Genomic DNA, 16403 nt, shown 5'->3' with positions numbered 1-16403 from the left:
GTAATGAATGTGCTCTATTCTGTCTCTAACCCAAGCTGTATCTGAGCTGGGAGAAATGCTTCCACAAGACCTGGGTCAGAGAGCTGTAAATATCCGACTCTAACAAACAGGTCTAACAATAGAAAGGTTGAGATACAAGCAATTAAGCGGTTGTGTATTTGAACCACAAAGGGAGGAAAAGTCCTTTATTGTTTTTATTGCAGTTTGAGATGTAACCGAAAGAATCTCATTGACATGAATTAACGGTGTCCATCAGTGCAAGAGAAATGTTCACAAAACTGGGTTTACCGCTGGATTTATCAACCGTTCTGTTGATGATCTTCAAGGGGATGGCTTCATGTCCCACCACACAGGAATAAGAAGCGCCGCTGGACCACTCCTCTGCTGCAATGGATAATAAGCTGTATATGAAGAAGGAGCTATTGCCATTCTCCGCCATCACCTCGGTGTTCTTGTAGTTCCTGGGATTCACCGGCTTGTCATTGACGGTCCACTTGACGAAGATCTCTCGGGGGGCGAAACCTCTCACTAAGCAGCTGAGGGAGACGAATCTCTGAATGGAGACTTCTTCTGCCGAGGGCAGGAGGACTGACACGGACGGTTCCCGCAGATTTGGATCTGCAGAAAATGTACAATAAATGTCAATAAACTGGAGTATTCCAGATACAATGAAGCTGCTGGTTGGATATCAGAAAAAATGTGCTTTGCTTTCGATTTTAAATGGTTTTTTTTACTTCCAGCTTGTTAGAGAAGGGAACACAATCGTTTTCTGAAGTAACTCACGGGATTGGACTGGAACGTTTCAGAAAGATTACGGCACGGAATCAGGCTATTCGGCCCAACTGCGCTGTGTTGCTTGTTATGCTCCACACCAGACGCCTCCCTCCTTACACCATCTGAACACAATGCCATCGCCTTCAGTTCACTTTTAATTCATTAACACATCAAATTTCCCCCATAAAAAGTCTACAGGCCCAGAGTGTTTAGCTAGTAGAGGTTCCAAAAAGAGGAGACCATTAATGCACTGAATACTAAACACTGACCATTACACTTGCACTGGAAATAGACACAGTAACGCATTTATTGCTTCAATCTCTCAGCTCACCTGTTTCCTTGTGGATGGATTTTCTTAAAGGAGTCGGTAGACCTTGATGGCTCACCACGCAGTCAAACACAGCCGCACTCAGCCAGGCTTGTGTCGAGATGTTTAAATTGCTGACCACGCTGTCAGGATCCGCTCCAGGCTTTTCGGCAATCTCTGATTTCAAACACTTCCTGTCTCGGATCCAGGACACGTTGACTCCATAGGGAGCATTAGAAATGATGCAGGTTAAGGTCACTGTTGCCTCCAGTAAGACCTGTTCTATTGGCGGGGGCTGTATCGTCACTGTGGAATCAGGGCACTGGGAAGGACCTGTGAATGACAAATGAAAATCAAACCTGGTTCCCTTTTCAGAAGGAGGACAGCAGCATTCAGCCACAAGGAAATAAAGTCGCCCTCGAGATATCAACCTCTAACTATCGCCTAAAAACGTCTATGGACGATGGCAAACCAGCTTGCTCTGCGAAATTATTCTCTTTATTAAAATATTTTAGCAGCAGTATCATTCTCATGAATCAACATTGCAGCATTCCCAAACAAATATACCATGCCCGAACTCAGGAACAAGTGCTTGCCATTGATTTATAAATAGGGTGAATGCACTTTCCAACATTTTACCCCTGTGCTGTGACCTGTGAAACAGTCTGACACCTCTGTCTTCCAAACCTTACCAGCTGTCTCCGGAAAAAGCTGACATCAAGGCCACCTCACTCACTATGTTCCTTCAAAATAGAAAAAACACTCTTTGAAGGGGAGGCAGTGGTATTGTCAAGGAACTTGTAATCCAGAGACCGAGAACAAGAGCCTAATTGCAGAGACACGGATTCAAATCTCACCACTGCAAATCGTGAAATTTGAATTTAATAAAAATCTATAACTAAAAGTCAAATGATCATCATGAAGCCGTTGTTGTGAAAGCCCAACTGTTTCACGAATGCCCTTTGGAAAAGTAAATCTGCTGTCTTTATCTGGCCTCGCATGCGTGTGACTCCAGATCCACAGCAATGTGGTTGACACTTAACTACCCTCAGGGCTAGGAAGTAAATGCACATCTCATGGAGGAATAACAAAAATTGCTGTTGTGATGAAATTCTGAATGGGGCACTGTCTTAATGCAGCAAACCACATGACAGTAAATTAGAAGTTGTTCTATGCTTTGTACTAACGTTAATAGATCCCTAATTCCGATTAACATCCAAATGATTTATTTTTTTCCTCAGTTTGAGTCTCTTACCCAGAGATCCGCTGATGTTCTGACTCTGGGTGAATCCTTGATGAGTGACCTGGCAGGTATAGACTACTTTGCTGAACCATTCCCGAGCGGAGACTGTCAGCCGACTGCTCGCCGAGAAGTTTCCGTTCACTTCATAGGCAGGAGAGGTGACAATTCCTGAATCCATGGGTTGTCCATTCTTCAGCCACTTCACCGTCATTGACTTTGGCTGGAAATCGATGATTGAACAGACGATGGTTGCAAATTGTCTGCTTGTGATTTCTTCACTGGAACTCACGGTGAGGATAACGGTTGGCGGGATGTCACCTTCAACAAACACATGTTTAGACGTTACTTGAAGATTCAATTGACAACAATTAAAACTAGTTCTTTTATTTTAACACCATAGCTGCCAATTTGAGAATTATATCCATGGTTTGGTTGAATTGGTAGGGAAACGGTGAATGGAATTCAAACGTCAAAAGTGCCATACAATGCATTTGGGGAGGGAAAAAAAAGCAAAGGAATAGTCAATAAAATGGAAGGTTGAGAGGGATTGAGGAAATGCAAGACCTTGGAAAGCATGTCCAAAGGTCCTTGTCGATGGTCGGGCAGCTGGACAAGTTGATCAAGAAAACATATCGGATAAATTCCTCTATTACGTGAGGTATGTAATACAAAAACAGTGATGCGATGATGGAGCTGCATAAAACACTAGTTAGGCCACGTTTGGAGTTTGCTGTACAGTTCTGGTCACCACGTTGCAGGAATGACGTACTGACTCTGGAGACAGATAAGGTTTACAAGAATGTTTCCAGGGCCTGAAAATTACTGCCATGAGGCGAGATTGGATAGGCAGGGGTTGTTCTCCTTAGAAATAGAAGGCTGAGGCGTGACGTAATTGTGGTTCACAAAATTATAAGTGACGTAGGCAGAAATAATTCATTCCCCAAGTGGACGGCTCCATTACCAGGGAGCATGGTCATTTAAAAGGTATCTGGGTCTGCATCTCAAATGCTGTAACCTGCAATGCTACGGAGCAAGGGCTGGAAAATGGGTTTAAAATGTCTGGCTCATTTATTCGTTCTCCCATTCGGATAGAACAGATATGATGGGCTAAATGGGCTGATTCTGCACAGCAACATTTCTGTTGTTCTTTGGTTCTGAGCAACGTTTCGGTCAGTAGACACTTACCTGGATTTTGCCTAATTCAAATTTTTCAGTGTGCGACAAATCAGTTATAATGAAGACCTTATACAGTTCAATCAGCGCATCCTTGTCTTGCCCAGGTTCCACAACACTTACAGTGCATTCCAATGCTCTTGACTGAGCCGCTGTGTCGAACCTCACAGTCGATTTTGCTGCAGTCTCCCTCTGAGTCGTTGATGGTTAATTGGCTGGTCAGGGTGTAGGTTCCCTTCGTGTTTCTCACTGACGGGTAAGTCTTAAACCCAGTGGTGATCGGCTGCCCATTTTTCTTCCAGGTCAGTTTGGAGACATCTGGAGAGTAGTCCATCGCCAAACAGCTGTAGGTGACGGAGCCGTCGGAGCTGTGTTGCTGACAGGAGGAGACCAGGCTATAGAGAGTGGGCAGAGACGGTGCCACTGGGAACGAATGGCCGATTGAACAAGTTAGACTCTTACTTGCGTTTATTAAGTCATCAAACAAGTTGTTACAAATATGTTTCTATATTAGATATCGCTCTTGGGGCTAAAGGGATCAAGTGATATGGGTAGTAGGTGTGATCAGGATATTGATGAGCTCTGACCAAAGTGAAGGGCGGAGTAGGTTCAAAGGGCTGAATGGCCTACTCCTGCTTCTATTTTCTATGTTTCTATCTCAAACATTGATGAGAATTATGAACTTATCCTAATATTTCCCGATTAAAACCTACATCCACCTTTGAGATTCTGTTACTTCTATCATTTGGGAATCATCATCTCTGTCGAAACTCATATCCCTGTCTCCACCTTTATCAGATTAGAACGAAAAAACATTCTGATCGCCTCAAAATGACATACCATTCATTGGATTAACAGAGAAGGGCAAAGATTTTCTCCATTATTGCAGCCACTACTTATTGCTCAAACAACAGCACTTTGTGATGAAAAAGTTGTCTCTTCATTCATATCATCCACTCACCTGATGAAGGAGCTCCAAAAGCTTGCGATTGCAAATAAGCCTGTTGGACTTTAACCTGGTGTTGTGAGACTCCTTAATGTGCCCACCCCAACCTAACGCCGGCATCTTCACATTGTAGTTTTGGATATTGCCTGTGTTCAAACTGACTGATGCCCCTTCCTCTCTCCAACTCACTGCCTCTCACTCCACAAAACGAAGATTAGTGACTTTGTTTCAAAACTACCTTCGGAATGAATACTTACTGAATGACCAGGAAACTCTAAATGTGATTACAAATTCAAATAATTGCAACATTGACTAATTGAAGGGTCATACATTAATAGCAAGAGTTGGCCATTCGGGCCCTGACGTCTCCTCCATCATTCACTGAGATTACAGATGATCTGATTGTGGTGCTAGCTCTATTTTGCACCTCTTCACTCCGCCCGTCGATCACTCACCCTCTGTCCATTTTCCCCGGCTCTTTGCCCCTTCCCCTGCTCTCTGCCATTCCCGGTGTTTTGTTTCCCCTTTCACCTGGCTAACCGCACTTCCAACTGGCTCTCCACACTTCTCTCCAGCTCTGTGCCCCCTCCCCTGCTTCTCTGCCCTTTCCCTAAGCTCCCTACCCTTTACCCCGGCTCTCTGCCCTCTTGCCCTGCTCCCGACATTCTGTCCCTGCTCCCTACCCTCTTTCCCCTTCCCCCGGCCCTCTGCCGTTTCCATCATCTCTCTGCCCTTTTCCCTGCCTCCCTGCCCTTTCTCCTGCCTCTCTCCCCTTTCCCTGGTCTCTTTACCCTTTCCCCCGGCTCTCTGCCCTTTCTCCTGGCTCTCTCCCCTTCTCTGGTCTCTCTACCCTTTCCCCTGGCTCTCCGCCCTTTCTCCTGGCTTTGTCCCCTTCTCTGGTCTCTCTGCCGTTCTCCCCGGCTCTCTGCCCTTTCTCCTGGCTCTTTGCCCTTTCCCCCTGACTCTCTACCCTTTCCACTGGGCTATCTGCCCTTTCCCCTGGCTCCCTACCCTTTCTCCTGTCCCCCTGCCCTTTCTCCTGGCTCTCTGCCCTTCCTGCCCGGCTCTCTGCCCTTTCACGCGTTTTTCTGCCCTTTCCCCCGGCTCTCTGCACTTTCTCCCGGCTCTCTGCCCTGTTTCCCGGCTATGTGCCCTTTCCCCCGGCTCTCTGCCCTGTTCCCCTGCTCTCTGCCCTTTACCATGCCTCCTGTTCTCCCCGGCTCTTTGCCATTGTCCCTGGCCCTGATCCCCCAGCGATTCCCTCCAGCTCTCTGCACTCCCAGGGCAGCTCCCACATTTGAACACCAAACTGCCTCTTGAGTTCTTTCTTCTCTCTCGTTGCAGACCTCCCCACACAGATTTAGTGAGAATGAGTGAGAGAGTGTGAGTGCTTGAGGGTGAGTGATTGAATGAGAGAGAGAGTGGATGAGTGATGGTGTGTGAGTGATCGAAGATGGGTAAGTGAGGGTGAGTGAGTGAAGTTCTTTGAGTGAGGATGAGTGATTGAGGGTGAGTGAGTGTGGGTGAGGGTGAGAGGGCGTGAGTAAATGAGGGTGTGTGAGAGACGGTGGGTGAGTGAAGGTAGCTGAGTGTGTGAGTGAAGATGGGTGAGTGAGTGTCGGTGAGCGAGAATGAATGAATGAGGGTGAGTGAGTGAAGATGCGTCAAGGTTAGTGAGGGTGGGTGAGTGAGAGTGTGACTGAGGGTGAGGGAGAGAATGTGACTGAGTAACTGAGGGTGTGAGAGTGAGTGAGTCAGGGTGTGTTACTGAGGGTGGTGTGCGAGAGTATGTGAGGGAGAATGAGTGCGAATGGGTGGGTGAGTGAGGGTGAGTGAGTGAAGGTGTTTGAGTGAGGATGAGTGATTGAGGATCTGTGAGTTTGGGTGGGTGAAGTTGAGTGATGGTGAATATGTGAGGGTGTGTGAGTGAATGTAGGTGCGTGAGTGTGAGTGAGGTTGAATGTTTGAGGTGGCGTAAGTGAGCGAGACGGTGATTGAGCTTGAGTGTGTGGGGGTGAGATGAGATGAGTGAGGGTGGGTAAGTGGGGTGAGTGAGCGACGGTGAGTGAGAGTGTGAGTGAGATTGGATGAGTGAGGGTGGGTAAGTAGTGTGATTGACTGAGGGGGAGTGTGAGGCTCGTTGGTCTAGGGGTATAATTCTCGCTTTGGGTGTTGAAATTCATAAGCTTGCGAGAGGTCCCGGGTTCAAATCCCGGACGAGCCCACATTTCGCTGCTGTTGCGTATTGGACAAGGTACTGGTTCTGTAAATTTATTTTAGGGCGGCACGGTAGCACAGTGGTTAGCACTGCTGCTTCACAGCTCCAGGGAACCGGGTTCGATTCCCGGCTCGGGTCACTGTCTGTGTGGAGTTTGCACATTCTCCTCGTGTCTGCGTGGGTTTCCTCCGGGTGCTCCGGTTTCCTCCCACAGTCCAAGGATGTGCTGGTTAGGTTGATTGGCCAGGTTAAAAAAAAAAAGCCCCTTAGAGTCCTGGGATGCGTAGGTTAGAGGGATTAGTGGGTAAAATATGTGGGGATAGGGCCTGGGTGGGATTGTGGTCGGTGCAGACTCGATGGGCCGAATGGCCTCCTTCTGCACTGTAGGGTTTCTATGATTCTATGAGTGTTGGCGAGTGACTGAGACTCTGAGTGAATGACTGAGGTTTAGTGAGTGAGGTTGGGTCAGTGATGGTGTGTGAGTGTGGGTGGCTGAGTGACAGTGAGCGAGTGAGTGAGTGTGGGTGAGTGAGTGAGTGAATGTGAGTGAGCAAGTGAGGGTGTGAGGATGAGTGAGTCAGGGTGTGTGATCGAGTTTGAACGAGTGATGGTGTGTGACTGAGTGTGGGTGAGTGAGTGAGGATGGATGAGAGTGAGTGAGCGAATTTGTGTGAGTGTGAGTGAGTGAGGGTGTGAGGGTGAGCGACTCAGGGTGAATGAGGATCAGTGAGTTTCTGAGGGTGAGTGAGTGAGGTTGAGTGTGTGAGTGAGTGAGAAAGGACGAGTGAACAACGGTGAGTGAGGGTGAGTGAGTGGGGATGAGTGAGTGGGAATGAGTAAGTGAGGGTGAGTGAGTGAGAGTGTGTCAGCGAGGGAAGGTAGGTAAGATAGGGTGAGTGACTGAAGTTCTTTGAGTGAGGATGAGAGATTGAGCTTGAGTGAGTAAGCGTAGATGAGGGTGAGAGAGTCAGTGGGCCACCTCCTCCTCTTCCTCTCCATCGATCTTTTCCCGATTCTCCACATTGATCAGCTTTCAGAAACAGGGCTGTGTAAAGTCAGGCAGCAGTGTAGGTCACCGGGCAGCTGCTTTCATGTCGATGCCTTTTTTTAAGAAACACGTATCAGTGAACAAATAGACCGACTGAGGGAGCTGGAAGGGAAGCTTACAGCAAAACTAGGATGGGTTGCACAGGAATCAAACACCAAATTTACACCAGTATTGGGAGACAGGCAGACTTAGTCTCAGGCAAGTTCCTCCTTATTTATTGTGTCTTTATGTCCGGTGTAACACATGGAAATCCCTACTTCTGACCTCATGTTGGATGGAATGTCATTGATGAAGCAGTAGAAGATTGTTCGTCCCAGAATAGTCCCCTGCTGAAATCCTGCAGTGATATCTCAACTTAGATATTTGACCTCCAACAACCATTACCATCTTGCTTTGTGCTAAGTATGACTCCAAACAGAGAAGAATTTCCCGCCGATCTTATTCACTTGAGTTTTATTCGGGCTCCTCGATCCCACCCTCATTCAAGTGCTACCGGGTTGGAGGGGGGTAGAGGGGGGAGGGCGGTGGCACGGTGGCACAGTGATTAGCGCTGGTGCCTCACAGTTCGATCCCCGACTTGGGTCAGTGTCTATGTGGAGTTTGTAAGTTCACCCCATGTCTGCTTGCGTTTTCCTTGGGTGCTCCTGTTTCCTCCCAGAGTCTAATGATGTGCGGGTTCGGTGGATTGGCCGTGGTAAATTGCCCCTTAGTGTTAGGGAGACTAGTTAGGGTAAATACATGTGATTATGGGGATAGGGCTTTGGTGGGATTGCTGTTGTGGCAGACTCGATGGGCTGAATGGCCTCCTTCTGCACTGTAGGATCCTATGATTCTATTCTATGATGTCAAGGACAGACACTCTGACGTATGAGAGATAGAAAGTGTGTGAGAGGGTGTTTGGGTGTGTGTGAATAAGAGAGAGAGAGAGGTGTGAGTCTGAGGATGCCTGTGTGTGATGGACTGCATTTGCACATGTGTGAGACAGTGGGCTGTGTGTGCAAGAGGGGAGAGTATGCGTGAGAGAAAGGGTGTGTGAAGTAATGTGTGTGTGTGTGAGAGAGAATGTGTATTTGAAGAGTTATTTTTTGTGTGTGAGAGCGTGTCTCTTCTTGAAAGTGTGTGTGTGGGCAGTCTGTGTGAGAGAGTTCTTCTGTGTGTGATTGAGTGTGTGTTTATGTGAAAAGGAGTGTGTCTATATGTGATATAGGGTGTCTGTGAAAGAGAGTGTGTGTGCTTGAGAGGGAGGGTATGTGTGTGTGGGAGAGAGTGTTGTGTTCATGTGAAAGACAGTGTGTGTGAGAGGGAGTGCCTATTGGAAAGCAAAATAGTAGGTTCATCAGTGTGTGAAAGTGTGCATGGGATGGCGTGTGAGTGAGAAAGATGTGTGCAATGTGTGTGGGTGATAGAAGCAATATGTTTGAGTGTGTGTGTGTGTGAGAGAGAGAGAGAGACAGACAGACAGACAGAGAGAGACAGAGAGAGCGTGAGAGAGTTTTTGTGTGAGAGAGAGAGACGTTGTGTGTGTTTATGTGTGTGAGAGTGGGTCAGACACATGAGAGCTTTGTGCGTGCAAGAAAAGAGAGTGTGCGTGAGAGGAAGGATATGTGAGATAGAGAATGTGTGTGTCTGTGTGTGAGAGAGAGTGTGTTTGAAGAGTTATTCTTTATTTATGTGAGAGTATGTCTCTGTTCTTCAAACTATATGTGTGTGTGTGTGTGTGTGTGTGTGTGTGTGTGTGTGTGTGTGTGTGTGGAGGGGCGGGGAGAGTGTGTGTGAGCGACAAAAAGTGTGAAACTTAGACAGAATGGATATGTGAGTGTGTGTGAGTGAAATAACCGTTGAGATAACATGTGCCTGTGATAGGTGGAGTGTTTGAGAGATACGTTGCATATACATGTGTGTCCGTGTGTGAGAGATGTCGAGACTGTGTGTGTGTGAAAGGGAGGGTGTTTGTGAGAGACAGTATTTGAGAGCAAGATTGTGCATCTGTGAGACAATGTGTAAGGAAGTGAGCGTGTGAAAGAGAGAGAAATATGTGCCTATGTAAGAGAATGCGTGTGCAAGTGTTCGTATGAGAGAGAGTATGTGACTGAGTGTGAGACGGAATGAGAGTACAGAAGAGGGAATGTGAGAGGGATAGTGCATGTGTGTGCGTGTGTGTGTGTGAATGAGTGTGAGACGGAATGAGAGTACGGAAGAGGGAATGTGAGAGGGATAGTGCATGTGTGTGTGTGTGTGTATGTGAGGGATAATGTGTACGTATGACTGTGCTTATGTGAGAGACTGTGTCTGTGTGTAAGAATGTGTGTTACAGTGTGTGCATGTTCTATGTTTGTGAGAGAGTGTTTGTGAGAGAGCCAGTGTGTGAGAGCAAGAATGTACAGGTGTGAGATAGTGTGTGCAAGAGAAATAGAAATATATGCGTGTGTGCGTGAGAGAGAGAGAGAGAGATGCGTGTCCAAGAGGAATTGTGAGAGAGCCTGTGTGAATAAATGTGAGATAGCTTGAGCGTGTGTGACAGAGTGTGGGAGAGAGAGTGCATGTGAGAGTGCGTGTGCGAAAGTGTGAGACTGTGCTTATGTGAGAGTGTGCGTCTGCGTGTAAGAGAGAATGTGTGTGGGTGTGTGTGTGTGTGAGTGCTTTTGTGTATGGGAGTGTGAGAGATTGATTGAGAGAGCGAGAATATGTATGCATTTGTATTTGAGAGTGTATGTAGAACGTGAGACAGAGAGAATGTCTATGGGTTTGTGAGAGAGATCGTATGAGAGGGTAAGTAAGTCTGAGTATGTATGTGTGCATGTGTGAGAGAATATGAGAGTGTATATGTGTGTATTTATGTGTGTGAGAATGTGTGATGTGTGTAAGTCTCTAGCTGGCTGATTCAGTTTGGAAAAGCACCCTCACTCCACACAAACTCACCCACTCACACAGTCAGTGGGAGTGATATGTGAGCACAATACGGACTGCGGGTCAAAGGTTAGAAAAACAGTTAAATCTTTCACAAGTCAGTCACAATGAATAATTTCCTCTTTCCTCAATGAGCGAAACTTGTTAAAACTCAAGAAATTTGACACAATCCAGGGCTAAGTCGCCCATAAGGTAACGCTCAGGTAAGGTAGCCCATAAGGTTACCCGCCCTCTCATTCATCCTATTCATTTTCTCCATCATTAACAAGCAGTATCAGCAGTGTGTATTATATACAAAATGCACTGCAGCAACTCACCAAGGCTCCATAGAAAACATTGTCCAAGCCCGCTGCCTTTACATCCTAGCAGGGCAAGGGCGGCAGCCACATATGAACACTACCACCTGCAAGCTCCCCTCCGTCCTGACTTGAAACAATATCTCAGTTCCTTCACTGTCGCTGGGTGAAAATCCTGGAACTGCCTGCCCAACAGCACGGCGGATGCCTGCAGCATATGGACTGCAGTTATTCAAAGATGCTTCATATCAACACTTTCTCAAGGAACAATTCGGGAAGATTAAAAATTCTGGCCGAGCAAATGACTCTAAAATACCTTTAGAAGATTAAAAATAAGATGCAAATGAATTTGACCCTCCAACTGTCCTACTAAACAGGTTAGGGACTGCTCTAGTATGGAGTACAATATAGTAAATCTCACTTTCCATTTGCTCATCGAGCATTCCCAAGGCAGGTACATCACTGCTTAAAAATCACCCAATTCTCCCGCTCCAGTCTGACGTTTCTGCTCTCTCTCTCATGGTAACATTATGCTTTAGGGATCTAATTTCAGAGACGCCAAATCAAACATCAAGTCAAACTGTCACATTTCTCACAGGTACAAGTGTATTGAAGAAATAAATCAAATTTCACTCCCTGAAATACAGGCGAAGGAACCAGAAGATTTACAACCAGTCAGGCAGATTCCTGGCACCAACACGGTGACCACGCGGACAACAGACACATTACGGTGCAACAATCGATTTCCCAGCAGATATGTCTGTTCAATCTGTCAATTTCATTCAAACTGTTCGATTCTAATTGATTAATGAACAACTTACAACAACAGAAAATCAATAACCTCTTTTAAATAAAACTGATATTCATTCCAAAACTCCTGTCAATTTTTAATTATTTCTCTGTCTCACTTCTCGAAAACTAAGTAAAAATGTAATTTCGCTGAAAATGAGCAATCGAAAATAACAGATTCAGGACAATTCCATGTCCCTAACAGAGATACAGTGACACTGTAACAATTCAATGTCCCTAACAGAGATACAGTGACACAGTAACAATTCAGGGTCCCTAACAGAGATGCAGTGACACTGTAACAATTCAGTGTCCCTAACAGAGATGCAGTGACACAGTAACAATTCAGTGTCCCTAACAGAGATGCAGTGACACAGTAACAATTAAACAAACCAAGAAACATGTACGTTGAAAATCATTACCTGATTCGATCTAATTTCTTAATTAAATGTAATCAACAAAATAATCAAGGCAAAGCACTTTATCGAGCTGAGCACAGCTGAGTAAAGAAATGTTTTGTTTCTGAATTCATTTCTGATACAATTAAATATTCTCTAAAACGGGTGATATTTTGCAGGCCAGTGCAATATTCAAGGTCTTTTGTTTTGAATTAATATTATATTGTAAGTTATTGTTATTTGTCAGTTCGTTCTCCTGTTAGCTGATTTGTACTCTGTAATAAAATGAGTTATCAATCATTCAAAACGTGCTTCTGCCTCCAACATTGTTAAATAATTAGGTTACAATTAAATCTTAGACAATGTTGAACAATAATTTCAAATTACTGAATGGAAACATTCAGACATCTGTCATTCATTTACTTAAATCTAATCACATTGTAATATTTTAACTTTTTAACCTTTACTACAAATGTCTTATTATAACCTACAAACGTGTTAAAATGCATAGTTCTGAATTTCTATAGGCGGTAACGGCCTGACAGTTTGAAATCAATCATACTGCTTCCTAGATTTAATAATTTAGAGCATCCAAATAACTTAATTACTGAACATATCGTTTAATTAAAGAAGATCTGAATTAAACAGTGCAAACACAAAGAGGACAATTGATTCAAATCCTCTGTAACACTAAAACATGATGCAGAATACAAGTCCAGACTTTTTTTTCATTATAATATTTAATAAGAACATAAGGTTCAGATAGAATCAATTCTTCTGTTCCGTTATTTATTCTTCCCATAATTCTATCCTGTGTTCAGCAGTAGTGGGAGACAGAATGTTATTATTAAGTGAAGAGCTAAGATTACTTTTATAATATATATAATATTATTATAATATTTTATATAAATTAATCTTTTTGCATTTCAAGCATTAACTTCTCCATCTTTAGCCAGTTTCTATTGACACTTTACTACAATTTAATTTACTACAATTCAAACATAATCTAATCTAATGAACAATTACTTGAGTGTAAGCGAATTCCACCCGTCAGAAATCTCTGTTCAATCTGCCAAATTTATTCAAACAGTTTGATTCTAATTTATCAATGATAAAATTGCAACAACAAAAAAATCAATAAACTATTTTAAATTAAACTGATATTCATTTCAAAACTCCCTTCAATCTTTAAATATCTCTCCCTGTCTGTCTCAAATCTCGAAAACTGGGCAAAAATGTACTTTTTCTGAAAATGAGTAATGTCCCTAACAGAGATATAGTGGCATAGTGAGAATTGTAATTCATGATTTATTTTAATTCTTAAGCATCAGTTAACACTAATAAGATACTATAACATGTATTTATTTTATTTTTCCGAAATCTGTTTGTTTTATCCCTACAAGAATTTTCAAACGCAGATTTATTTTCATTTAGCCAGAAAACGTGTAACTGCTCATTATCACTGAGCTAAACAATACAGAAACAATTGAGCAACCACAAACAGTTCAACAAATTTTAAGATTAGATTAGGGATTAATTATCGTGTATCCAACTATAGATTACTTGGAAGGAATAATGTGGTTGCGCCTGCACAGAAAGAATGTAACAATCGGATACATAAATTGCCAAATAGCAATGTCTTATTTTCCGAAACTCATATTTAAGTGAATGCGAACTTAATCAAGGAGATAACGATTAATGCAAAGTATCTTGTTAAACTGAGCGCTGCTGTGGAAGCAGCATGTTATCATTGAAATAGTTTCTGGAATTATCACAAAATATTTCCAGCACAGAATTTTTTCTGGTCATGTTAATTGTGTGCAAAGCACAGCAGAACTAGTAGAAGTCATTAATGCTAAATGATATTAATACAAAATAATCTTTGGTGAATGTGGTGAATGGTGAATATTACCGATTAATAATTGTTTGATTCATATTAATTTTACTATCAAACTTGTTAATGAGAAGTTTGTGACTGCAGCAACGACTTACTGTCCGAATGAACTTTGTAAGTCATGATTTATTTTAATTTGGAAGCGTTAGTTAAAATTTATAAAAACGCTGTAATGTCTCTATCTTTTTCCCAAAACCTGCCTGTTTTCTCTCTACATGGATTTTCAAACTCATAGATTGTTTGCTTTCAACCAGAAAACGTGTAACAGCTCAGTACCACCGAGATTAAACAATGCAGAACAATGCTGAAATGCCAAACCATTTCACACATTTTAAATATTCACAGTGGCCGAACCACAAAATCTCCTCAAAAGAAACACTCCAAAACAGATCACTGAGGGATGGAACCCCGTTTCACGGAATAGCAGCTCAATTATTCATTCAACAGAATCAAATGGAACATTGCAAGAACATCTCAATGTTGAATTCAGCAAAACAGCTCGTCACCAAATGCATGAATCATTAACCTAAACAGAAATATGGAATAATAGCAATAACGTTGCGCGGAGGTGGAATATGTCCGACAAATTAGTATTGAAACTTTAACACATTTTATTTATATTGGGTCAAATTTCAAACATATTTAAACATATGGGAAAAACTTCAGCCATCAGATATCACCGAGGTTAAACATTGCAGATACCCCAAACAGTGATTGCAGTGGCAAACTATGTTCTGAACGAGCGGCGTGATCTGCAATTATCACTTACGATAAAAAAATACAAATGCAATAAAGCATGCCCGATTTCTGTCAAGCAATTTAACACCTATAGACTGTTTGTATTCAAGCACAAAGCGTATAACAGATCAGTGTAACCGACTTTAAACAATGCAGAAACAATGCTGAATCGAAAAACCATCTCACACGTTTTACTTATTCAAAGTCACCCAGATACAAAATCTCCTCACCAGAAATGCACATCACTGAGCGACTGAACTCCGTTTCATGCAGAAGCAGCTCAATTCTACAAACACTTTCAACAGAATCATAGAACATAGAACAGTACAGCACAGGAGAGGCCCTTCGGCCCACGATGTTGTGCCGAGCTTTATCTGAAACCAAGATCAAGCTATCCCACTCCCTATCATCCTGGTGGCTCCATGTGCCTATCCAATAACCGCTTAAATGTTCCTAAAATGTCTGACTCCACTATCACTGCAGACAGACCATTCCACACCCCAACCACTCTCTGCGTAAAGAACCTACCTCTGATATCCTTCCTATATCTCCCACCATGAACCCTATAGTTATGCCCCCTTGTAAAAGCTCCATCCACCCGAGGAAAGAGTCTTTGAACGTTCACTCTATCTATCCCCTTTATCATTTTATAAACCTCTATTATATCCCCCCCCCCCCCCCCCTCAGCCTCCTCCGCTCCAGAGAGAACAGCCCCAGCTCCCTCAACCTTTCCTCATAAGACCGACCCTCCAAACCAGGCAGCATCCTGGCAAATCTCCTCTGCAAATGCAACATTGCAAGAAAATCTCAATATAAAATCCAGCCAATCCGCCCGTCACCAAAGTAACTAATAATTAAAATGAGCACAACAACGACATAACAAAAGCAGCATTGTGATTAAGTGGAACATGTTCATAATATTAATGCAGAAACTTTAACACGTTTTGTTAATATTGGGTTAGACGTCAAACACTTGTGCAGTTGATGGTACAACTCGCAGCCACTATATGTCACCGAGATAAAACATTGCAGAAACGCCGAACTGTTTAACAGAAGGTAGGTACTTAAAGTAACCCAACCACACAATGTCCTCAGCAGATAAACACCAAATCACAACAGAGACTGAATCACTCACCTTTTGTCAATTATCAGTAGAATTCTATAACCCCCATTTTAAGCAGAATCACATGAAACATTGTAAAGATTTTCAGCACATAATCCACCAAACCACATTTCAGTGAACAAGTGAATTAATAAAATCGAGAAAAAATATAAAACAAAAACTCAAGTAAAACACTTACTAAATAAATTTACAGTCCTTACCTGCAGTCACCGTCACCATGGTCCCTTGTCCACAGTAATCCATGGCGTCACAGTGTCACATTCCCTGGGCTGGCTCATACAATAACCATCCCTGCGCAAAATAGACAGAAATCCACCATTATTTTAAAAATTCACAAGCCAGAGGGTAAGTAAATCACTGCATTTTCATCAAATTATTATTGTATTTGTGGACACTGTTCGCTCTACATAAATGACCCGAATACTTTATATTTCACAGAGTATCACATGATCATATTATTGAAAACACCAACTGATCATTGAATATTAATTCTCGCTATTATTGCAGTGTTAGACATCAATAATACAGCACTGTAAATAATGTTGGATT

The 16403-nt window shown here is 43.2% G+C and overlaps 1 non-coding gene and 1 gene segment (V, D, J or C); one reads left to right on the top strand and one right to left on the bottom strand.

Annotated features, from left to right (window-relative positions):
• Nucleotides 1–226: 226 nt before the first annotated feature.
• Nucleotides 227–16097, bottom strand: LOC144483740 (Ig heavy chain C region-like). The segment is given in 5 exon segments: nt 227–618; nt 1106–1414; nt 2337–2642; nt 3621–3920; nt 16055–16097. Coding segments are annotated over 5 exon segments (1350 nt in total).
• On the top strand, nt 6578–6667 carry trnap-ugg (transfer RNA proline (anticodon UGG)). Its single transcript is given in 2 exon segments — nt 6578–6613; nt 6632–6667. It is a non-coding gene; the product is annotated as a tRNA-Pro (tRNA).
• Nucleotides 16098–16403: the final 306 nt, after the last annotated feature.

The sequence above is a fragment of the Mustelus asterias genome, unplaced genomic scaffold (assembly GCF_964213995.1).
Source record: "Mustelus asterias unplaced genomic scaffold, sMusAst1.hap1.1 HAP1_SCAFFOLD_77, whole genome shotgun sequence".
Lineage (NCBI taxonomy): Eukaryota > Metazoa > Chordata > Chondrichthyes > Carcharhiniformes > Triakidae > Mustelus > Mustelus asterias.
This window is presented reverse-complemented; position numbering and strand designations above follow the sequence as displayed.